The sequence below is a fragment of the Quercus lobata genome, chromosome 3 (assembly GCF_001633185.2).
Source record: "Quercus lobata isolate SW786 chromosome 3, ValleyOak3.0 Primary Assembly, whole genome shotgun sequence".
Lineage (NCBI taxonomy): Eukaryota > Viridiplantae > Streptophyta > Magnoliopsida > Fagales > Fagaceae > Quercus > Quercus lobata.
In genome coordinates, this window is record NC_044906.1 from 74053712 (window position 1) to 74079088 (window position 25377).

General features: G+C 31.7%; 3 protein-coding genes across 3 annotated transcripts; 2 read left to right on the forward strand and 1 right to left on the reverse strand.

Annotated features, from left to right (window-relative positions):
• The first annotated feature begins 4456 nt into the window (after nucleotides 1-4456).
• On the forward strand, nucleotides 4457-10111 carry LOC115979072 (ninja-family protein AFP3-like). Its single transcript, XM_031101033.1, has 2 exons — nucleotides 4457-5460; nucleotides 9490-10111. The coding sequence occupies exons 1-2, from the start codon at nucleotides 4857-4859 to the stop codon at nucleotides 9909-9911; spliced, it is 1026 nt and encodes a 341-aa protein (XP_030956893.1). The 5' UTR covers nucleotides 4457-4856; the 3' UTR covers nucleotides 9912-10111.
• Nucleotides 10112-11199: 1088 nt separating this feature from the next.
• LOC115979074 (glycerophosphodiester phosphodiesterase GDPD6-like) lies at nucleotides 11200-16172 on the forward strand. Its single transcript, XM_031101035.1, has 8 exons — nucleotides 11200-11237; nucleotides 12455-12630; nucleotides 13017-13200; nucleotides 13372-13446; nucleotides 14160-14269; nucleotides 14433-14651; nucleotides 15541-15696; nucleotides 15830-16172. Exons 1-8 carry the CDS (start codon nucleotides 11225-11227, stop codon nucleotides 15998-16000), a joined length of 1104 nt encoding a protein of 367 aa, XP_030956895.1. The 5' UTR covers nucleotides 11200-11224; the 3' UTR covers nucleotides 16001-16172.
• Nucleotides 16173-18054: 1882 nt separating this feature from the next.
• On the reverse strand, nucleotides 18055-21915 carry LOC115979073 (LRR receptor-like serine/threonine-protein kinase RPK2). The gene has a single exon (XM_031101034.1). The coding sequence runs from the start codon at nucleotides 21711-21713 to the stop codon at nucleotides 18324-18326; it is 3390 nt and encodes a 1129-aa protein (XP_030956894.1). The 5' UTR covers nucleotides 21714-21915; the 3' UTR covers nucleotides 18055-18323.
• Between the last annotated feature and the right edge of the window lie 3462 nt (nucleotides 21916-25377).

The following is a 25377-nucleotide window of genomic DNA, read 5'->3' on the forward strand; positions in this document are numbered from 1 at the left end:
ACAAAAAGACTTTAATTGAATAAATCTGAAACTTAAAGGATTGAAATGAACGAAAATAAAGTTAGAAGACTGAAATGAAATCTGAAAAAACTTAGATAACTAATTTTGCATTTTAACATATATTGTACACTAGTAATATAAAAAATTTAATGAATAATTGTACTGGTAACTGGTAATGAATAAAATCTAGGGAAAAATTGAGTTTTACATCTAATTTCATAACATACTAAAGCGATTGAAGTGGGTGGTTGATAGTGATACTTCAATGACTCATAATTGACAACTTCATCAAGCTGTCAAATTTAACTTCATCAAGCTGTCAAATTAAAGTGTGTGTTTGGAGAATGATTATAATATAAGCTAGATTTTTATTTATTTTATGTACTGTTGGTGGATTTAAGATTACCTTTTGTCTTAGTTTTATTTCAAATAATACAACTTTCTACTTTTTAAAAATAAATTAGTTTTATATTTTATTTGTCTCAAATTGTGTAAAATAAGCTATCAAAAATAAACCATTCTCAAACGGATGCTTGATGTGTTCATATGGTTATTAGATTATATTTGGTGCAGTGAGTTTCAAGTAACTTAAAGTCCTTTGTTATTCAATAAAAAACTTGGAGTCGAATCCAATTTAAACAAGTGTCTTGATTCAGTGGAAAAGAACAATGAATGGAAGTTATAAGTTTCAAACGTTATTGCATATTAAAAAGAAAAATATTGCAATTATTATTATTTTTTGGTTAACCAAATATTGCAATTATTGTGCCACTACTTTCCCACTTATCGATTACTAATACAGTCTCTATCATGTACTAGCAACAATATACCACTTTAATGGTTTTGTAGAAAAAAGATGAAATCTTTCTGTTACTAGATTTATTGTTTTTTCATTGTGATCAAAAGTATGGTCATATAAATAAAGGGATGGATTAGCTTGATTGCTGACCAGTTTTTTGGAATATAGAATAGTAATATAGTTTGAAAAGTTAATTTGGAGATGTGTAGAAAAAGTACGGGGTTGTTCTCAATAAGTTAGGCCGAAGATTCGAACTCAAGCAAGATATTTCGTACCATTAACAAAGATATTAAATTGGGATTACATAGACTTCTTTCATCACTTAATCATTCTTTGAAAAAGAAAAGGACAATCTTAGATATGCTTTTGATCTTTAAATTTCAAAATTATATATTTATTTATTTTTAGGTTTAACAAATTATAATATGCGACAATTAAGGAAGACATGAAACATGCCATTCAGCTTATTATCTCTTCTTTCTGTGTGTGTGAGAATAATATAACTAAATTCCAAATTTCACCTTAGAAAATATATAAATGATTTCCCAACATTTTATTTATTTATTTTAGTTTGAATGTAGAGTAAACTAAATAAATTTGACTTTTAATTTAAATAAATTATTATGTTGATTTGAAAGAATTTTGTTTCAAACCATGAAAATGTAACTTTTTACAAGTAATACAAGCAACGACTTTTTACAATACATATTTTTTGAATTGTAATAATTTTTTTTTTAATAAAAAAGGTGTTCATATCATCGATAAGAAACCTAATTTGTTTTTATCAACACAAAACATGTAAACAAAACTCACCTATCAATTAAATCTAACAATTCTAATTCGACCGATACGAGTTGGGTTAGAGCACTCACATTAATGCTTGTATGATAGAGAAAAGAGCACATTTTAGCCAATCAAGTAAAAAATTCACCCATATTAAGTTATGCAAAATTGTATAAAAATATATATAATTACTATAGTATAAGCACCTATGTTAGTAGGTGTATAATAGAAAAATGTATAAATTTTACATATTTATCTTTAAAAATAACCAACAAGTATCATGTGTATAATTATATAAATTTACAAGTTTTCTATCATAACCATGTAAATTTATACTAATACTATTCATTTTATATTTAATCTTTTATTCTTTTTTACGTATCATGAGAATAAAAGAATAAAAAATTTACTATTTTAATGAAATATAATATAAAATAAATAATCTAGCATAAATTCTTATGCTAAAATTAAAATAAAAAGAAATTTTTATGAGAGTGTTTTAATAGTTTGGGTGAGTCATGCAACCCGAACCACGTGTACCTAAAAAGATTGCTTAATATAGAAAGAAAAAAAAAAATAGTGTGTGTGACGTATATAGAAAGAGAGAGTGGGAGAATCTAGAGGACAGCTAAGTGGAGAGAAGTAAAAGTGGACCAAACCTCAACACCCACGTGTCGAATTCTCAGAACGGAAGGGACGCGTGGCCTATTTTCCCTGCAATTCTCTTACCACGACACGTGTTTCCGCAGTTCCCCCCACAAAAGCACAACTTGATTGTTTGATTTTTGTTGTTGTTGTTCGTAAAAAGGACTAAAGAGACGCCAAAAAAAAAAAAAACACATCTCTAGCTTCTACTACTTCCACTATTTACTCTATTCTATCTTAGAGTGGAATTGGATTTACTCAAAAAAAAAAAAAAATAGTGGAATTGGATTTTTTCTTAAATTTTTTATTGGAAAATATAAAAAATGATTTATTGTAAAATTTACTTAATATAAAATTGATATAAATTGATGAAATAATTGAAAATATGACTAAAGTGACAAAAGTTAGTTTTATTAATTCTACACCTTATAAAATTGATCAAAAATCTGAAAAAATATGATTTTATTAGCATAAAATTGTTTTTTAATAGACACCTTCTGATACCGGTTAACACTTAACATTATCTTTTATTTATTTTTTATTTTTTATTTTTTTGTGTGGGTGGGAAACCGATAAAATATATTTTACTATTCCATTTGAGGATAATAATAAGATAATAAAACAAAGTTTGTGTCAGAAAGACCACGTGTCTATTTATAGCCCTCTTGTGATTGCCACTTGGCTCATTAAAGTTTTTTTTTTTTTTTAAGGGTCTTTTGGGAACATAAAAAAGTACACTTTTATTTTGTTTCCCTCACAATCCCAAGATACTTTCTTGCTTTTGTTTTCTTTGTAACTGATGCTAAAAAAATATATATATATTGTGAAAAAGGTGTAAAACTCATTAAAATTGTAATTACCATATAAAAGTGAGGTCTCTTCCAATCCAATTTGACATGCTAACAATTTATAGATGTATATTGAATTTGAATTTGGTAAAAACAATGTGTAAAACCCATGTTTTACATTATTTAATAAAAAATTGGTACATTAGTTTATTACTTAAAATTCAATACATTATACCACAAATAATAACATCTCAATAAATTCAAAGTAAGTTGGATTTTCAAATGGGTATTATAATTGATTGAGTGTGGTTATGCCTATTCTTTAATATGTAATATGATAATGTGGCATGTTGAGATTGAAGTGAATAAAACTTGGGTTTTACACCACATTCTTATAGAATTTAATCTCATATATATTTATTTTGCTATTGTTATTAATGTGGCATTAATCACATTTTTTGTTACATAAATATATAACCATTTTATAGTAAAATTTATAATAACTTTTTTCTTTTGTTTTATTATTCTCTCAATGAGTTCTTAATTATTTGTAGATTGCACCAAATTATTTCAAATTATCATTTAGCGTTTGGATTAACCTTTTACTAAAGCTTATATTTATTTATGTACCTAAAATTAGTATAAAAAGGCCATTATACAACACAAGTAAATTACTTAGCGTGCGTATGGATTTGACGTTTTGCCTAATTCATACGTTTTGCCTTTTTTTTTTAGGTCTCATAGGTAGTGTTTACTTTTTCACTAAATTCAGCAAAACATAAATTTTTAGGTAAATTTGGGTCTCACAGTACTATTTATGCCTTTAAAAATTATTTTGTTATAATATTTTTAGTAATAAATTTTTAATTTTTAGCAAATAAACGATATCTAAATACACTTTTAATCAAAAGAAGAGAAATAATTTAAACGCACGTAATAAATAACACAATAAATATGTAGTTTTTTTTGGGAGAAACCAATAAATATGTAGTTAAGTTAACATACACCACGTACACAATCAATCAAAGTAAATAAAATAAAATAAAGGATTTTTTTTTTTTCTCAAATAAGACGGGTTTGTTCTATAGCTCTGTTAATGATCGCCACTTGTTTGAGTCTCACAACTACTTTCTTTTCGTGAAGGGCAATTGTGGGAACATATTAAGTACACTTTTTTTTTTAAATTTTTTTTATTATATAGGTCTGGTTAATGTGTGCTTTTAGGTCATACATTAACCATTCATTTTAAAAAAATTTTAATAAAAAATTGAAAAAATTATTAAAATAATTAATTATTTTTTCGTTTTTTATAAATTTTCTTCTAAAATAGTTTAATTAATCCATTTTTTTATTACTAAGTATTTTCACAAAACCAAAATTTTAGTTCCTACTTTTGTACCTTTTGTTTTTCCCAGTTTTGTTTAACTGTCTTTCTTTTCATGTTTTCTGTTTCCTCTCTCATTCTCTCTCTCTCTCTGCTTCACTCTTTGAAGACTGTACCTTTTATTTTTTTTCCCACTTGAAATTTGTTTGTAAATAACATAAATATTCGAAATAAGAGAGACAGAGTCAGAGAGAGTTTCAAAGGTTTCTGTTTTGGTTTTTTGGATTATTTCTGATTTGGGTTTTGCTTAAAAGCCTTGATTTTTTTTTATTGGGTTGGTATCTAGATTAAGCAATATTGAGTGCAAGTTTGGATTTTTAATCATGGGTTTAGCTGAAACAGATCACAGACTTCTTGTTGTTGTGTTAAACCGGCAGAGATATAGATATTAGTTGCTGAAGAAGCAAAAAAAAAAAAAAAGTTAAATATATTTTTTTGTTCTGTTTTCTTTGTTTTTATGATACAAATGGGTGAAGCTAGTGAAGAAGCTAGAAGAAGAGCAATGGAAAGTCTTTCTTTGGAAATAGAGAAGTACCCAAGAGATCTATTGCAGAGATTTACGTGTATGAGCAGCAACACACAGAAACAGAAATCCAATGAAGAAGAAGAGGAAGAAGAGGAAGAGGAGATTGAGCTGAATCTGGGTTTATCATTAGGTGGTCGATTTGGTGTTGATAAGAGCAAGAAGGGGCTGATAAGGTCGTCTTCTATAGACATGTCATATAGGAACACAATAGATGTGTCGTATAGGACTAATACGACAGTGCTGACAAGGACTTCTTCTCTTCCTACAGAGACAGAGGAGGAGTGGAGGAAGAGGAAGGAGTTGCAGACATTGCGGCGAATGGCGGCGAAGAGAAGGCGGTCGGAGAAGCAGAGGAGTTGTAAGGCTGAGAGGGAAGAGGAGAGGAAGGAAATTGAGAGTCCAGTGGGATTGAATTTGAGAGATAGGCAACAGTCTCTTTCTCTGCCTGTGGCTATGGCTAATAGGCTTAATTCCACTTTGTCTTTGCCTTTTGGGATGCCCCCTTGGGAGAGTAATAAACGTCTTCAAGCTCAAGGTATATTAATATTAGCATTTGTTTGTTTGTTTTGTTGTTTTTTTGTTTTCTTCCCTTTTTTAAAATATATTTTAAGTGGGAAGAGGAATTCTAATCCTGTTGGGAAACACTAGAAGTAATATTAGCATTTGTTGTTTTTATCTATGTGTATGCATTTAATTGGTGAGCTACATGTTGGATGTCTCTATTGGAAACATTAGGACTAATACTACAATTCTCAACAACTTGTGAAAAAGGTTGTGAATTCTTGTAACACTTAAATTTCACCAAAAAAATTAGTTTGTTGAGAATTCATAATAAGGCTTGGTTGTTGTTGTAGTTTGAATTTTAAAATTTTGGTATGAATTGTTTAGTTAGATGGGTGGAATTGGACTAATTTTTCTTTTAAAGTTTGTTTGACTAGGTGTTCTGTTTGCTCTTGGAATTGGTGTTTGCAATTGATGTAGGGGATATTCTTTAGGTTTTCACAAGTACACCAATATTATGATGATCTTTTTGTTTCAATGGGTGTTTTCTTAAAATGTGCTTTCTAAGATTGTTTTAGGTAGGAGAGACATATTTTTTGGTTGCTGAGAAAATTGGGGAACAGAAAAAAGGAAATTGGACAATGAGTCATTCAAGACTACGAATCCCAATAGTTGTGTTATGCCTGTTAAAGTCTGATTAAGTGGGTTGCTTTTTTTTACTTTTCAAAAAGTAATTGGAAACATTGACTGAACAAAGAGATTCAAAGAATTAGTAAAATTATGTTCATCAATAGAAGAAGTTGAATGCTACTTTTTTACTAAACATTAAACTGATTGTTCCCCTAAAGATGGAAAATGGGTTAAATTGAAATAATGCATGACCCTTAAGGGTCCACATGATATTGTATTCACAGTGATTGAACCCAAAACCAATGCTTATTGTGCCGTGCAATATACTAGATAGTTTAGTGGATGCTCCTGTTTGCTAATTTTAATTATGTGCTTTTATGCATAAACTAAGGAATAAGTAAAGAGCTAACTGTAGTTCCATTCCTTTATCAGGGAAAAAAACATTATACTAGGTGGAGCTCACTTGAGTTGAATCCCTAAAAGTCTTGGTACCTTATCTGGATGCTTCTTAACTTTTAAGCAACCTGATGAGTCAGTTACCTCAACTTGTTTTGACACTCAGTTTTACACCACTCAAACTAAAGAGGGAAGAGAGAGGTAGAGGCAATTTTCTTAATAAAGGAATTGCCTGAATCTGTGTTGTGTTATTATTGGTTGCCTGGTCCAATGATGGTGATGCAAACCCTTTGGCCATTCATTGGAACCCATCAAAGCTTCTGTGCACAATGACATGGAAACTCGTTTTTCCCTGTTACAAAGCTACCGTGTTGGATGTTACAGTTCTTGAGTCTGGCTTATAATGTACCCAAAATTACAATTCTATGTTTATTTTCTGAATGAGTTCATATTTAAGGTGATATTTTGATATTTATGAAGTGCTTGCATAAATTATGCCATATTAGATGGGTGTTAAGTTTACCATGATGTATAAAAGAAGAATAATAAATACTTCTGTATGTTAGCCATGTTCCTGTGACCTGTCTCCTTGGTTTTGGAGGTTGTGCAGTCTGTTGCCTTGACACACCTCTACTCAGTAATCAACCAAAAGATTATGTGACATATATTTGTTAGACATGCTCTGGCCACAACGGAGTATGAAGATTGCTAACAAATGCAACCTCCAGGACATTGTCATAAACATCTCAGCCCCTAGCCCTAGGTATGGATGAACAAGGAAAAGAAAGTGTCAATTTCTTAAGTAATTCAATCTTTGATTCTAGTTATACAAGTTGACGCTATTTCTAACTTTTTGGTCTGTGTCATGGATCCTTTAACTTGAATTTTCTCTCAAATTGGAGGAGGCAGTTTTCAATAATCTAAACCCCAAATTTGTCAATTTTTGGCCTGTGATTGGTTCTTAAACATTTTTCCAAGTTTTCACTCACTGCATGCAACCAAGCTGTGTGTGATCTTCTTCTCAAAAAAAAAAAAAAAAAACCTGTGTATGATCTGTATCACCAAGTTCTTATGCTTGCCACTGTGTTGGTTTGCATGTGAAGGAAAATGATAGGTTAACTCCTCGTGTTTGTAGCTCATGGTATCATATTTTCGAAAAATTGAATTGGAGAATTCTTTTACTTTCAAATCAAGGTCCATATCAAATTTCAGATTGATAGTTCCCATGAGAAAAAGCATCTTGACCATACAGTTCCTTCCACTATTGCATTGTGACGCCTCTACCTAATCTGCACTGAGCTCATTGATGCTTGTCAAAATGATGACTTACTACATGCTTCAGAGAGGAATATTTACTGCATTTCTGTGTTTTCATTTCAGCCACACATACATTGTTAACATGTTCACTGTCGGTGGATCACCATTCTATTTTGAAAGGCATAATTTGTCCAATATGTGTTTTTGTGTATTTGAGTACATGATTTTTCCCTCTTAAAACTATTTGAACCTTGTAGGTGCTTGTTTGAACTTTTACAAATTTTAGATATGAACCATCAAATAACTAGGGCAGGTTTATTAAAGAGATCCTTAGACTGGATATGGAAGAGGTTGGTTTCCTGGTGGAAAGCAATGAGATGTTTCCAAGTGGCTAGAAGGTGTTATGAAGATCATGCGCGCCATAGATTGCCATAGACAGGAACACACTCTGGTAAATATTGAAATTTGATGCTGATCATGAGAGAATGATACCAAATTTCTATTGCTCGGAAATTACAGCACAAGTAACTTTTGGAGAGAGTAGGTAGGTATACCAATTGATCCAGTATAGGGTAATTAGAAGATAAAAATTGGATTTTAGTTGAAAGTCTAGTAACTGGTTTTTGTGACTGCTGATCCTTGCATGTGGACTAGATTGATTTATTATCAAAATTTTGACAATTGTAATACATATGAAGCCATGCACCAGCTAATTACAGTAGGTAGTGTAATTGAAGACTAACTTAGCTAATTACAAAATTTGATCAAGACTAGTGGTTTGTTCTCAGGCACAGAGACAGCACCACTGCTCATCCAAGACTGTTCTATATGCAATTGCAGCAATTACTAATCATTTATGCTTCATAGGAAAAGTTAATCTTTTAATTCAATGTGAACATTCTTAATGCAATCTGGCAAGCTGCAAGTGATAATTATTATGAATGTGGAAAAATAGAGGAGACTTTGCAGAGGATATAGGAGACACAGGTGTTTGAAAATCATTCTAGTGCTGATTGGAAGGAAGTTGTATTTAATTGATATTGCTTCACATAGCACTCTGAATTCCTAATTATTTTGAACTTGTTTGACTAAGGGAAAAAAGAAAGGATTGAAACACCTTGAGCCAATGGTCTTTGGACTTAAAAAGGAATCTCGTCCCCATAAAAGTATGTTGTCATCAGTTCAATTCAAAGGATGATGTAATCAGTTCAATTTATACAGGAGTGTGAGTCGAATTTTCCTACCAAAAACATAGGGGATGTGGTTAAAACTACTTAAAACTTGACTATTCTGTTTATTTCAATAATTGAAAAGATAGAATGAAAAGTATTCAAATTTCATGTCGCAAATGAAATAAGTGGACTATAATTTGTCAATGCATAGTTTTATTTGAGCTGTGTTGTATCATCTTTCTTGCTGTTTACAGTTGGGTTAGCTTGTTTGACGGATGTCACTTTCTTTCTTTGACTTTTTTCCTTGTATACATCCGGTGTACTAGGGTTGCATCCCTTCTTGCTTTTCTTTTAATGAATTTTTTACTATTAAAAACTTTCTTCCTTTGCTCCTATGGGTGCAGAGTGAAGACCTTGGTAATTACATAGTCGGAATTTCTAAATGTTATACTGAAAGATGCTTAGCTTGAATTTCCAGCTATACTTAGCAAATATTACATCAAATTTTGGAGTTTGTTATCAATTTATTCTATGTTTGGTAAAGGAAATGATGTAATGAAGTACAAATTCTTAGTTTTATTTTCTTATTGGTTTTCCTATACCTACAGGATTGAGCACTTGTGGTGAAGCAAGAAGCTCTGCTAGTGATCAGTCCTTACAAGAGCAAAGCAATCAGGAGGCTGTAGGTTCTTCAAGTACAAAGGCCAATGAAAATCTGTGCAGAAGTTCCACAGCAGAGATGGATTCTCCATCAAAGAAACCTGTTTATGCGGAAAATAGAGTGAAGGAGGTTGGGATGAATGCAATGGAAGATATGCCTTGTGTTTTCACAAAAGGAGATGGTCCTAATGGGAGAAGAGTAGATGGCATCCTATACAAGTATGGGAAGGGAGAGGAGGTGAGGATAATGTGTGTATGCCATGGAACCTTTCTCTCGCCGGCAGAGTTTGTCAAGCATGCTGGTGGTGGTGATGTTGCTCATCCACTTAGGCATATAGTTATAAACCCTTCTTCTACTTCCTTTCTGTGATGTTGGCTTCCTTGTCAATTTTCATCCCTTAAAAGAAAGGGTTGTAGAATACATTAAATAGAAGAAAAGAAAATTTAGAAGTAACAGCCTTTTTTTGTTGTTTATTTTTTGTTAGGTTCTTCAAAGAGAACTGTTTTCTATAACTTTTGCTCATGTTATGGAAGAGATTATAAATGCATCTCTTAGCAGTCCTTTATTGACCTTTGTGCTTTCCCCCTCGTTTGTTTGAAAGCTGAGTGTGCATGGGAAATATAAAGAAGGCAAATAAGCAGGAACATGGTAACCTGCTGATAATTGTTTCTTTTAGAAAAAGCTAAATTACTACAAATTTTGCAACAAAATACTTACAAAGTAACGTGACAATGAATGGAGTTAGGAAATCTAATTTGCTAAGATTAATTTTAGTGAATTACAAATGTTTAATGTTTAATAATGCCTTTTGTGTTACTAAAATATTCTCTAAATTCAATAACTAATAGCCATGCAAATTTTCTAGATATTAAAAACAAAAAATTTTAAAGAATGGTTAAACAGAGGAATGATTTTTTTTTTTTTTAAATTTTAATTTTCTATTATTATATTATTTTTATTTAAATTAACAAAAAGTTTGAAGCCGAAATTCTAACCCCCCGGAACTCATAACTCATAAGTCAATAGATCTCGAATTAATTGTTAACAATAACTATTAGTTATTTTTTTTAAAAAAAATTAATGTTGATATGAACAAAAAGTTGATATGAACAAAAAGTGTGAAATTGAATTTTAATCCCTCATAACTCATAAATCAAGTAGATTTCCAATTGGTAATCAAATAAGTAAAAAAATGAAAGGATTACAAATTAACAATTCAACTTAAAAAAAAAAAAAAAAATTTAAACAAAAGAACTAGAGCCCAATGTAAATTCATGCCTTACAAAAGATGGAGTATATTAGTAGTTGGATGGCATTAGGACATAAAAGTAGGATATGGTGATTTACATAAGCGTAATATTTAATTTTTTTGGTTAATAAATAGTTAATGGTAAAACTATTCTTACCTTTTCTTTTATTGCTCAAACTTAAATATCAAAAAAAAAAAAAAAAAAAAAAAAAAAAAAAAAAAAAAAAAAAAAAAAAAAAAAAGAGAAGCGCGAGATGACCAGAATACTACAAACACTTGGAGTGTATCCAGAGAAATAGTTGAAGTGTAGTATACTACAAACACTGCATGAAAACGAAACATTATCAAATTGCACTATATAAACCTACAACACTCAGAGTGATAATCCAAATTCATTCTAATCAAATTCTTTGAGTGAGAGAGAGAAGCTAAAATGTCTTTCTATAGTAAGTTTCTGTTTTTATTATTTTTTTAATTTTTAATTTTTAATTTTTTTTTTAAAGTTAAATATTGTTTGTTCTGTTCATTCTTTCATTGGATTAACTATGTTAGTCACCTTGTTTTGTTAATTCTAGTTTGTTTGCAATGTTATATGTGAGGAATTTGCATCTGTGCTAATTTTATTAGAGACCTTAAGTGCAGTATTTCTGTATTTGTATTATTTTATTAGAGATCTTAAGTGCATGCATATTACTATGTGATACTTTGTACCAGAAATATTCTGGATATATATATTTTTTTTACATTAGACTGTCAGTGATTGATCACTATCCCGCATGGAAGAAAGGAGAGAGAGATAAGGAAAAAAAAAACTATAATATATTAGAGTGGAATCTTAATTGAAAATCTAAAATAAATTCTAATTGCATCTTAATTCTGTATTATGTGTCTTTCTTAAAATTATAATTTGACACCAAGAGTGTGTTTGGCTTTTTCTTAATTCCCGTAACTTTTTTGCGTAGTCTTTATAAAAAGATATGGTTTTGGTAACTTTTATATTAAATATATTAATATTTTGGTATTTTGCATAGTGTTTGTCTTTTTGAGTTTGCTGATTACTTATTTCATGTATAGAAGGGAAAAAAAGTAATATTTTTTATTTGGTCTGTGATCTGCAAAAATATTGCTTTTCTTTCTGATAGAAAAAAGTGAGACATGTTTCTTTTTGTTTTTGGAGTTTGTAAGCTTGTTGAGTTGCCACATATATTGCTAGATTTAATATTAAATTTTGTGTCTTGTACTTTATGGTGCTTACTGTTTTTAAGTCAAAAGTTTAGTACTATGAATTCAAGTTATTCCACAAATTCATAAACGGTATGAATAAAAGTTATCCATATAAATCTCAAAGAATAACATAGTCGTGGATTTATAATTTATGAAGTGGAGGTTATTGATTGGAAAAAAACAATCAATATGATAGAATGTGATCCGGTTTCTTTTTTCAGTTTTCTTTTCTATTGAGGGAGGTGACTTGATTCATTAATATTTTTTTTTATCAAATTAGTTATTTATATATATAAAATAATATTATCCTAATCACATTGATTGATCCTTAGAATTGCTTAATCAGCCATGTGTTCCATAACCATTTTCAGTTTACTTGATAAAATTCTTGTTTAGCTTGAAGAACACTAATGTGAACATTGCTGTTTGTACTTGACAGAGTTTGTCCTGGTTCCTTTTCTAGTTCTTCTAACTATTGAAAGCTGTGTTGGAAGAACACTTCCAAGTAAATTATCTGATAGTACTAAACAGCCCCTACAAACATCTCGACCATATAACATTGCTCATCGAGGTTCAAATGGAGAGTTTCCTGAAGAAACTGCTGCTGCATACATGGTATATATGCCTCCTATCTATATTTAGTTTGATATATGTGATTGAAGCATTAACTTGGATTCCACATTTGTTAATATCACATCTTCTTTTGTTTGATACAAGGGCTTTGAATACTAGCATACATTATTAGATTATCTTTTTCTTCTACCTACTTTTTTGTTCAACTTTTTTACAAAATATTAAAAAAAAAAAAAAAGGCTGTTAAAATATTATATCTAGTTAAAGAATTGCCAAATTGCATGGATTTTAAGTTATCAAGCAACTCCTTTGGTGCTCAACCATGAATTTGTTTGCACATTGGATTGTTGTGTTTATTTTTATATATCATTTTATACCTTACAGTGCAATAATGAATATTCCCTAAACTTGTTATTTGGCTATTGTAGAGAGCTATTGAAGAGGGGGCAGATTTCATAGAAACAGACATCCTCGCCACTAAAGATGGTGTGCTGATATGCTCCCACGATGTAACACTTGGTGATAGAACAAATATTGCAAACTTTAGTCAGTTTGCTGATAGAAAAAGAACCTATGAGGTTCAATATGTGAACATGACTGATTGGTTCGTAGGTATGTATCACAGCTTCTCTTTGTATTTCTTCTACTTTTATGTTTTAAATGTAATTATGAATATGACTTTTATGCTGAATATCTTAATCTCTTTTTCTGTTTTTCATAAATTGTCTAGAACATAAGATACAATTCATCAATCTGAGTCTAGCCAACTTTGATTATGTGCAGTTGACTTTACACTGGAAGAATTGAAGTTATTAGGGGTGAACCAACGGTTCAGTTTTCGAGATCAACAATATAATGGTTTGTTTTCGTTTTTATTTTTAGTAAATCTTCCGAGTACTTATTTGTTCTCCCTACTTTTCTCTGGATTCTATACCATTTGTTGGCTCATAATTTATCTATCATTTAACGATGGCGACTGTTCTATCCCATACCAAGTCGTGATTAAACTTATTTTTTAAACTATATCATCATAATAGAATTGATAGCAAAAGGGATGGGTGGGAGCCCAACCCATTGGCTACTTGGATTTAAAATTTTCAATAAATAAAAGAAAAATTGTAATGATACATTTTCTAAAATTGCACAAGTTGACATATGTTGATTTCCTCTATTTAAGGTATGATTTTGGTTTCCTCTAATAAAAAATTATTAATTTCTTAATCACACATACTGTGACATATTGTTTGATCATGTTTTAAAGATGCTTCTTGTAGTGTTTTCTTCTCTTTTATATAATAGTGACATGTTTGTTTTAGTTATTTTCATAAAGCAAGGTACACTTGGAGTTGTCCAAACTGCCTAATGCCAGTATAAACTCATCACAACTTGTTTCAATTTTATTATTGTGTCTTTGAGTGAAATGACAAGCCATAATATAATTAAACATAATATGAAAAGCTTAATTGAGTTTAGTTTGAACTTAGTAATGAATGTAATTTTTATTTAAGATTACGAAAACTATCTCATTGATTAACTATAATTTATTGTATACCAATCTGTTTGTTCTTTAGGGAAGTTTCCAATTATAACCTTCGAAGAGTACATATCAATTGCACTGGATGCAAAAAGAGTGGTTGGAATATATCCGGAAATAAAGAATCCTGTTTTTGTCAATCAACGTGTAAGTGATTTTCCCTGTGTCATCATCATAGTTGATAACATGAAAACTATACCAACTCAACTCATACAGTTTTGGTACTTGAATCAATTAGATAGTGATCATGTATCTCCTTTATATTCATCAACAAACTATGTAGCCAACACCTCTACCAATTGTACAACAGGTCAAATGGTCAGATGGGAAGAAGTTTGAAGATAAATTTGTGGAGACACTGAAGAAATATGGATACAAAGGTTCATATGGTTCAAAAGAATGGCTGAAGCAACCTGCCTTTATTCAGTCATTTGCTCCATCTTCACTCACATATGTTGCAAACCTCACTGATTTGCCCAAAGTTTTCTTAATTGATGATGTGACAATACGAACAGAAGACACCAATCAGGCTTGTTCTTTACTCTCATTCTGGAAATCTGATTGACTTCTATAAATTGACTTCCAAATATGAATCATTTTGACAGTGAATATATATATGGCTGGTATTGTAGTGGAAATCTTAGGTAATATTCATTTAATAAGGTCCATAAATGGCTTTTACGCTTTTAGCTGACATTCAACAGATATGAGTGGTAGTGGTGTATTGGGCAGGGAACTCAAAAAGCCCATTAACAGCCTTAATTTGATAATAATAGAAAATAATTTTCAATTTTGTTTTAGAATAATAGATAATTTATTTATGGAGTCCATGTTTAGATATAAGTTTAATTATATTTAAGGTAAATTTTGTTATAGGTATGACAATAAAGAAAATTTCAACTACTTTGATAACAATAATTTGATTTCCAAAGGTCTTCTAGGTCTATAGTTGTACTTCAAATAATCTCAAGCACAAACTACATAGTTCTCTTTGTCATGGTTAAAAGTATTATCTTAAAATATTTCAGATAGTTATTTCAAATAGTTACCCTTTTTTTTATGGCCGACAAGGGGGGTCGGGGGTGACTATTGTGACTCACCCCCTTGAGCGTGATCATATGAGCACCCCCCATTAGAGAATGTTGGATTGAGCCATAGCTATTGTGGTTGGGGGTGACTAGAGCTAGTAAATCAGGGGTTAGCTGCAAGAGGCAACCCCACTTCTCGCTAGGGTTTGAATGTGGGACCTCAAGACAGCGATCACACACCTTGACCAGGAGGCTACCCCTCTCAATGGTAGATAGTTACTTGATGCAGTCACTTTTTATTATATGTTTCATGGAGTAAACTTCTTTCTAGTAATTGCTTTAGCTTTTCTAATAATAGTTGTGTTCTTGTTGAATAAATGCTTTGTGCAGACATATTATGAGCTTACTTCAGATAGCTATTTGGATTTTATAAAGAACTTTGTGATTGGAATTGGACCATGGAAGGATACAGTTGTTACTACAAAAAACAATTATTTGGATGAAGTAACTGATCTTGTTGCCAAAGCACATGCTCGTGGCCTACAGGTGCATATCTTTTCCTTAATGCATGATGTTTAAGATTTGTTAGGGAACTTAGTAAGCACAGCGATTACTATTATATGTTTTACAAAAACTGGTTAGAACATGATTGATAGCAAGTTCTTTCTTATCATTTCAGGTGCACCCATATACTTTCCGGAATGAAAATTCTTTCCTACACTTCGACTTCCACCAAGATCCATATGTTGAATATGATTACTGGATAAACAAGATTGGAGTTGATGGACTCTTCACTGATTTCACAGGAAGCCTCCATAATTTCCAAGAAAAGACATCCCCTCTCTCCTAAAAATTAAGATAGTAGATTGGACTCTTAGTTATGTTGAACTTCTTGTGGAGAAGAACAAGTCCTTAAATGGTAATTTTAGCTTTAGTATCTTAGTTTGCTTTCGATAGGTTATGTTGAACATGTTAGGGAGAAGAACAAATCCTTGAATGGTAATTTCAAACTATCTTCTTTATCTTTGGTTTTAATTTTCTTCATTTTTGAACCTTTATATTCATATTGATTGGGAAATTGTTCAAAAAGTAGCATAAATAAAAATTACCACCACTCTTGTTTATTGTGGTGAGTAGGCTGCTATAAACTCACAAACGTGTGTAGGAATGTCGTTAGCCTGTTGCCACATTTTTCCAAGATAAAGGAACTGTAGGATCATGCCAAATACTCATATACAACTCTATTACGAACTTGTTGTAAAATGGCCTCAATTATCAATTCATATCCAATTTCTGTACACTCATTATCTTAGCCTAAAAGAAGAAAACAATCCTCTTACACACATATACACGGATGAAGATATTATTACATAGAACTTAAAGAATAGTTGATACAAATGAAAGCAATAATTAACAAGGGTAGGTGTGTCCTTACAAATAGAGCAATTGACAAACCTTTGGACATATTTTGCAACTAATTGAGGTGCCTTTGCTACTATAGGATCATGTGAACATGGTAAGTGGCAAGATACCTCAACAAATTGTGAAAAAGGTTGTGAATTCTTGTACCCTTATTAACAAAACGACATTCGATAAGCATAGAAATTTGATCTCTTACTAGTCTTCTCGGCTGGAATCATAAATGGGGTTGTTTCTATAGGTAGAGTAGGATTGTCATTTTAATCATGAACCAATCATAGAAGGAATATAATTTTAGGAAAGCTACTCCAATGGGATGAGATAACTTTCCATCTTAGGCATTTGTTGTGCCCAAAAAGTCATTAGGTTGGAATCTTTTTATTGAATATTTTAATAAATGGATGTCTAGATACAAGAACCATAAAACTATTGAAATTATTCCATACATCCAGTGTATTACACATTCCTCATTTCACATAAAAATAAACCTCACGTGTGAATCCTCCACATAAGATCCATTATGTGAGAGAGAAGCATAGTTCATTGTGTACAAAACTTCTCCTAAAACTAACTATGAAGCACGGACACAGCTGGGAAGGTGCCGCATCGGAGTTCAATGTTGCTTGACGCGGGGTGTGGCGTCCGACGTGGCTGCTTGCGCATCGGTGCTGAGTCTGAGCTTTTTTTTTTATATCACGGATTCGTGTCGACTAGGCTTGATTTGCGCCGACTTAGCTTGATTCGTGCCTAACCAGGCCGATTCGGCCAGAATTGGGCCATATCGACTGAATCAGGTCGTATCGGTCAGCGACTAAAACGGTCGAAATCGGCCTTGAATCATGCCGGAACAGTCGAAATCGCTTTGAATGAGGCCCAAACATCCTATATCTGTCATTCCTCAATTTTATATTGAATATTTGTTACTTCTTTTGTGTTTTTATTTTTGTTTTGTGTTTCTTGCCTTCTTCTTTCTTTGTTTTGTGAATTAAGGCATAGTAATGTGTTTTTTAAGAATATTTTAATAGTAAAAATATATAGAAAATATTTTTAATAATTTTTTAATCGCCGCATCCCGTCACACTTGCACCCTACTTTTTCAAAAATTACCAAATCCTACACCGAATCCGGAAAGGCGGAAACACACTTGTGCTTCATAGAAAACTGACCCTCAAATAGTTGGATTCTGACTAAATATGAGCACTATTTTCCAGCAAAACAATTTCATCCACTAGACCATCCTAAGGCAGTTGATCCTCCATATATTTGCACTAAGAGTTTAAAGCCAATATTCACAAAAAGAAGAATTTATTGGCCTTATTTTAACTTAAAATATATATTTTTAAAAACATAACCATAATCATATCCATTTGCTAAAGACAGCTGACAGCTACATGCAAGTTCAAAATCATTTTTTACCCTTTCTGATGTTAAAATTGGCATGGAAACTGCAGATAAAGAAAGATCCTATACAGCTGGCTATCCATATGATCAACAACTACCAATTCTGTTTGGTTTAAATTTCAATGAAAAATGAACTGAGATACATGTATTGAAATACAATCAAATCTGAATATTTCTCAGCCAATGTCTTTCTTCTGCAGACTATAACCTATTGTAAGGAAACTAAAACCACCACCTTAGAATCAAATCTGAGAGATGCTCCAAAATGGAACTGGGTAAAACAACTGTATCATGCCTTCTATACTGCTATACTTTCTAAACTCTGGTGAATAATTCCAGAAGCCTAAATCTATCTAGCATGATGAAGGCTGAAGTTGTTTCAACCTATGTACAACTTGCTTCATGGTAGGCCTGTCAGAGAGGGACTCACCAGTACATGTCACAGCCAAGTGCAAAGTGCTCACCAGATCATCATGGGGACCTGCATCCCATAGCCCAGCTGTGAAGAACTCCTTAGTTTGATCCATTCGTAACAGCATGCATGCCCAAGAAACAATATTGAAACCATTTCCATGTGAAGAAAATGATGGATCCAAGGCTTTCTTATCTGATAACAATTCAAGCAGCACGACACCATAGCTGTAAACATCAGCCTTCTCAGACACACGACAGGTCATAGCATACTCAGGCGCTACATACCCAAATGTTCCTGCTACACCAGTTGTTGCATGGGTTTCAGAAGTTCCCAAAAGCCTAGATAAACCAAAGTCAGACAAATAAGCATTGAAGTCATTATCCAACAATATATTACTCGGCTTGACATCACGGTGTACGACACGCGGAACACTTTCCTCATGCTTCTCGTCATGCAGATAAGCAAGTGCACGGGCTATATCCAGAGCAATCTTGTGAAGAATCTTCCATTCAACAGCTCTTCTGACTCTTTCCTTAATAAAATTTTCCAAATTACCTCCAGGCAGATAATTGTATATGAGGAACATCTCTGTTTCACTTGCATGGAAACCTATTAAAGTTACGAGATTAGGGTGTCTCAACCTCCCAAGAGTATTTACCTCAGCACAGAGCTGTTGAACACCTTGGAACCTTCCGACAGCAAGCCTCTTTACAGCCAATATGATTCCTGGAGAAATTTCAGCCTTGTAAGTGCCCCCAAAACCTCCACAGCCAATGCTATTGCTATTACTGAAATTTCCTGTTGCTTGAACAATATTCTCAAATGTCAACGGAACCCCAATGTCAGTGAAAACTTCAATTGCTCTAGATTCAACCTGGACCCTGGAGTTTGGTACCCATTTTCTTGTGTAAAAGAAAAGGACAATTAGAGCTAGAAGAACAAAGACAATGACTGAAGCAGATGTTATGGAAGCAATCTCGATTGGGCTAAAAGTAGCTGATCCTGGATTAGCTTGGGAATCCCCATTGCTATCTGCCTTAGCTGGAGATGATGCCATTAAGGAGGCTATAGGGCAGGAGGAAAGGAAAGGGTTTCCAATGAGCCCACTACAATTCATCACATTAAGGTTATGCGGAAATGGCCCAGACAGGTTATTAAAGGATGCATTAAAAGTTGACAGAGATTTCACACTAGCCAAACTGGAGGGTATCTGCCCAGAGATTTTATTATTGTTGATCAGAAGAACATTTAAATTTCTCAAGTTCGCAATGCTTTTTGGAATTTCACCAGAAAGAGAGTTTGACGAAAGTTCTAACACTTCAAGGGAGCGCAACCTTGCAAAGCTAGATGGGATGGTGCCCGTCAGGTTGTTACCAGCCAGGGAAAGATGCTTAAGATGCTTCAGATGACTAACACCAGCTGTAATCTGACCATGCAATTTGTTCCCACTCAAGTCAAGAACAACAAGAGATCTCGAATCCCCAATACTTTGCGGTATTGATCCAGAGATTTGATTCTTCGAGGCATCCAAGAATTGAAGAGATCTGCACATTGGACCAATCTTCAAAGGAATATTACCAGAAAATTTGTTATTGCTAACATTAACAATCATTCCGTTTAAGCCATTACATTTTCCAAATAGACTTCCAGGAAATAATCCATCAAGCTTGTTTCCACCAGCAAGAAATGCATAATCAGTCTGCTTGCCCAATCTCTCTGCTGCAATCGGAAGCCATTGCATTGGACCAGTGAAGTTGTTCCCACCAAAATTATGAATCACAAGTCTAGCACCAGAAAATGGAAAAGGAGCTGTAAGACGGGTTTTACAAGTAAAGAATGACAAATAAGCAAATGCAGTGCTGTCAACTCCAACAATCAATGAGGGCAAACAGGAACACATGCTGTAATTAAATTTTGGGATGGGCCCTGACATGAGGTTCCCACTAATGTCAAAAAATGTCATACAAGGAACTGGAAATTTATTATCAAGCTCTCCAGTAAGCTTATTTGAGCTTAAATCAAGAAAATGCAGCTTCTTGCATCTCTCAAATACACTGGTGATCCCTCCACTGAAAAGGTTCTGAGCTAAGTTCAACATTTCCAAGTTCTCACAACTACCCCAGTTGCTTGGAAGCTTCCCTTCCAGATTTGCCCTTGGCGCCCAAACTATTCTCAACTTTGGAAGGGTTGTGATTTCCATAGGAATGGAGCCTTCGAAATAATTGTACTCATTTGGGGCAGCATTCAATGAATCTCCACTCGAATTCCTGTTGGTTTGGGGTGGATCAAAAAGATTCGAGAGGACAAGAACTGACAAATTGACACAATGTCCAAGCTCAGCAGGAATTGGACCGCTAAGGCTGTTTCTAGAAACATCTAGAGTTTCAAGCATCCGAAGCCGACCAAGCTCACTAGGAATGACATCACCAAACATATTAGAAAACAACAAAAGTGTCCGTAACCGCCAACATTTCCCCAAACTACGCGGAATCTGACCAACTAGGAAGTTCCCTGACACATCAAGATGTTCAATACTACTACAACCATTATTATCTCTAAACACTTCCTCAAAAGCCCCAGTTAACTTATTTTGAGACAGATAAAATTCCTTCAACTTCATAAAACTACCCAAAAATCCAGGAATGGACCCATTCAATCTATTACCAGCTAAATTCAAGACCTCCAAATTCACACACTTGGAAAATGAAATAGGAATCTCACCCTCAATTCTATTAAACCCAAGATTCAAAACCCTCAAATTTCTCAAACCCAGAAACCCCGCAGGCAAAGTTCCAGTCAACAAGTTATCTTCAAGGTCAACCACCTCTAACTTCTCTAAACCCCAAATTTCAACAGGAATGTCACCACTAAGACCATTACAAGGCAGTGATAAAACTCTAAGTTCAGTGAGTTTCCCAACCAAAGGTGATAACTTTCCCACTAGTTTTCCACTACCCCCACTTGAACAACAACAACAAGAAGTTCTTCTAGTTCTTCTAATCCCATCTAAATATGGAAAAATTCCAGAAAACTCAGAGCAAGAAAGTGGTTCAGAACAGTTACCTCTGCCAGTGATATTGAGAGAAAATACCCTTGAATTTGAGTCACATGAGACTCCAAACCATGAACAGTGATCTGGGTTGTTGGTGGAGTTCCAGCTTGAGAGAATCCCAGATGGGTCAGAAGCAGAGTTCTTGAATTCCAGCAGAATTGATTTCTCGGAAAACACTTTCCCAGAAACCAAAACAGAGTGACAAAACAGAGACAACAGCAAAAACAAAAACAAGACTTTGGTTTTCTCAGTCTTAAGCAACAGTTGGCATTTCATTTTTTCCCTCGGTTCAAACTTCAAACTCACAAGCACTTGTAAAAAGGTAAGAAGCTTTAAACCCTCTCCCCCCACAAAGATATAGAGAGAGAAGAAAAATGTTTTCTTTGTTTTTGGAAAACACTGATTTCAAAAAAAGAAAGTGTTTTTTTTTTTTTTTTTTTTGGGTTTTGGTTTCTGAATTCTATTACTTCTTCTTTGCTCTCTGATATGCCTTTGAAAATTTTTTTTTAATGATTTTCTTTTTCTTTAAATTCCACGGCTGTTTTTGTTGTTGAGGTGCAAAGTGCAACATGTGGGGTCCAGTGGAATTCAAAGGTTGTGGTGTGGGACCCACTAAAAGGTACATGCTGACATGGCTCCTTACCGTTGGAAAAGAGGTTAATGGGTCCCACAAATGTTTGTACACGTGGAGTCTCTGTGCCTGACCGTTACTCAAGGCTTCTGGTCAACTCAGCATGTTGATCTCTATGCACCTTTTAAAAAAGAAAAAAGAAAATGATTTTTTTTACTATTTTCCTTTTTAAAGCAAAATCTATTGGATTTTTGTAAAATCCATAAATGTAAGATCACAATTTTTATTGATGTGAAGAATTAAAATTGATATTTAATGGTTTCTCAAAAGAAGAAGAAGATATATAATGAAATTTACATCATCAAGACTTCATGTAAAAGTACTACTATTTATTTATAATTATTGATGTGACGTATCAAAATTGGTAAATAATGAAAAATAAAATTACATCATTGATGAGTTCATGCAAATTGATATATTTCTAATTTGTTTGCTTTTTAAATGACATAATTTTTTTTTTCTCTTTTGAACTTGGTAATATGACCACAATTTGAAATTTATAAGATTCTTTAAAAAAAAAAAAATGCTAACGAATGCCCTTAGGATATTAGTTAACATTCAATTTAAAAAAAGTTTTTATGAGAAAAGAAAAAAAACAATTAATATTTTGATTGTTTTTTTCATTTTCCATAAAAGTGGTGTCAAAATTTTCTTAAAATGAATTGTTAACTAATATCCTAAGGGCACTCGTTAGCATGGCCAAAAAAAAAAAAGAAAAAAAAAGAAAGAGAGATAAACCTATAAAGATGCTCTTAATAAATACCCTAATAAATACCTTAAAGCACACATTATGAAGTATTAAATATTCAATTATGAGCTCTTATCCATAATTTTAAAAAAGAAGACATATTTGTTTATTGGTTTGCATGCTTAAATATACTATGGATGTGAGAACTTTTCTTGATATCTGTGTACATTTGCTAACATTTTCCTTTTAAAATTACTAATTTAAGTGGCACATGCAAGACACGTGTTACTCCTTGGGTGAAAAAATTAAGGTAGAATTTTTATCTGGAGAAGTATAAAACTACATACATAAAAAAAAAAATGTATATTATATAAAGTTAATCTCATTCATATAAGAATTTTGGTCACATGCAAAGTTAAGAGAACTATTTAACATATAAATATCTATTTTACCATGATAGTTTCTTAGTACCTATTTGCTAAATGTAATATCCACTCACTAAAAATTTCTAAGAATGATAAAGAATATCATCTTCCAAAAATAAGCAACTGAATTTTGCTAAGATATTGCTACAATATTTAAATTTTTGCAATGAATGATGTCATATACTACAATTGAAGCTCTTCATCAATTACCTTCAATCATACATAATGAAAATTGTTTTCATTCATACTTTCTTCTTTATCATTCTACATGAGTCTAGATACAATGTTTAACTTACTTAGTTTTTAATGAACACCTATTTTTGGCAAGAAAACAAAAAACAAAAGGTATGTGTCATCAATTTTTTCATTAGATAAATTATAAGTTTTGAAGTTCTAAACCTAGAAAATCAATGTTCTCTAGTTAAAAAATAAAACACCTTATATCATCATTCCAACTTTCCAAGCATCACTACCATTTAAAACTCAAAATACATGAAGAAAATTTTTAGGATGTTAAAATATAGTGGGAGTATTTTAGACATTACACAAAGAAATATTTTAAGAATTATAAGTTTTTATTAGAGTTTAACTGGGAAAATAATAATATGACATATTTGCTATTTTCCAAAATATTAAAAGGAAAAATGCTTGATTTTAAATTTAAGGAGGAATTGTGAACTATCCTAAACATAAATGATGAAAAGTGTTTTTATCTCGAGTTTTTGTTTTTGTGTAAAACAATGTTTTTACTTAAAATGGTGCGTAAAGGAAAAAAAAAAAGTCAACCAAAGAAATCTATATGTTAAATAGTGAATTTTGGCTCAATAAAGTTGACTAAGCAAAAAAAATAAAAATAAAAAAACTCTAGAAACACAACAAATGACACATCATTTTCATAACATCTCTATAATTTTGCTATATTTTATTTTGACATACAAAAAATTGACATCTCAGTAGTTGTGAAAATATATTATGAAAATAATGCGTAAAGAAAAAAAAATAAAATAAAAATCAACCAAAGAAAACTGTATGAGAAATAGTGAATTTTGGCTCAACAAAGTTGACTAAACAAAAAAAAAAAAAAAAAAAAAAAAACTAGAAACATAACAAATGGCACAACATTTTCATAATACCTCTATAATTTTGTTATATTTTATTTTGACTTATAAAGAAGTGACACCTCAATAATTGTGAAAATATATCATGAAAATTATGTGAAAAGAAAAAAAAAAATACAAAAAGTTAACCAAAGAAAATTGTACGTGAAATAGTGAATTTTGGTTCAACAAAGTTGACTAAACAAAAAAAATTCTAGAAACACAACAGATGGCACAACATTTTCGTAAAACCTCTATAATTTTGTTATATTTTATTTTGATTTATAAAAAATTGACACCTCAGTAGTTGTGAAATTATATTATGAAAATGGTGTGCAAAGAAAAAAAAAAAAGAAAAGTCAACCAATGAAAATTGTACGTGAAATAGTAAATTTTGTCTCAACAAAGTTGATCAAAAAAAAAAAAAAAATCTAGAAACACAACAAATGACACAACATTTTTATAATACCTCTATAATTTTGATATACCTTAGTAGTTGTGAAAATATAAATTTCACAACAAATCATAAGTAACAGGTTGTTATGAGTTGTTATTGGTGGGCAAAAAAATAATTTCATTGGTAAGTTTAAATTAGAACCAATAACAAATTACCACCTATAATTTGTTATGAAAGTGTTGTGAAAAATGTTGTGAATGTAACACATTTTTTTTTCACAATATATTTATTTTTAATTGTGGTTGGTTCCAGTATGATATTTTATTATTTTATTTGGCCTATAAGGAATTAATATCTCAACAAATGTGAAAATATAATAGCAATTTTTTGTATTAATATTTTATTATTTTAGGGTAATAACTCATATGTATATAAAAATTTAAAAAAATAGAAAGCAAATTCAATAGGCAATATTAACTAAAAAAAAAAAGCCAGAAAAACTGTGTGAATTGAACAAATAAAAAATTATGTAACTTTACTCGTTCACTTTTATTTTTATATATATATATATATATATATATATATATATAAGAAGTATAATTTTATATAATCTTGACCCATGTCTAAAGAGCACAAGTTAACAAAAGTCATATATATAAGTAGTATATGATCACTGTGAGAGTAATATTTCTCCAATAAAAT

Coding starts and splice junctions, on each gene's coding strand:
- LOC115979072 (XM_031101033.1), top strand. CDS start 4,857: ATGATACAAATGGGTGAAGCTAGTGAAGAAGCTAGAAGAAGAGCAATG. Junction 5,461..9,489: donor TAAACGTCTTCAAGCTCAAG/GTATATTAATAT, acceptor CTATACCTACAG/GATTGAGCACTTGTGGTGAA.
- LOC115979074 (XM_031101035.1), top strand. Junction 12,631..13,016: donor AAACTGCTGCTGCATACATG/GTATATATGCCT, acceptor TGGCTATTGTAG/AGAGCTATTGAAGAGGGGGC. Junction 13,447..14,159: donor TCGAGATCAACAATATAATG/GTTTGTTTTCGT, acceptor TTTGTTCTTTAG/GGAAGTTTCCAATTATAACC.
- LOC115979073 (XM_031101034.1), bottom strand. CDS start 21,713: ATGAAATGCCAACTGTTGCTTAAGACTGAGAAAACCAAAGTCTTGTTT.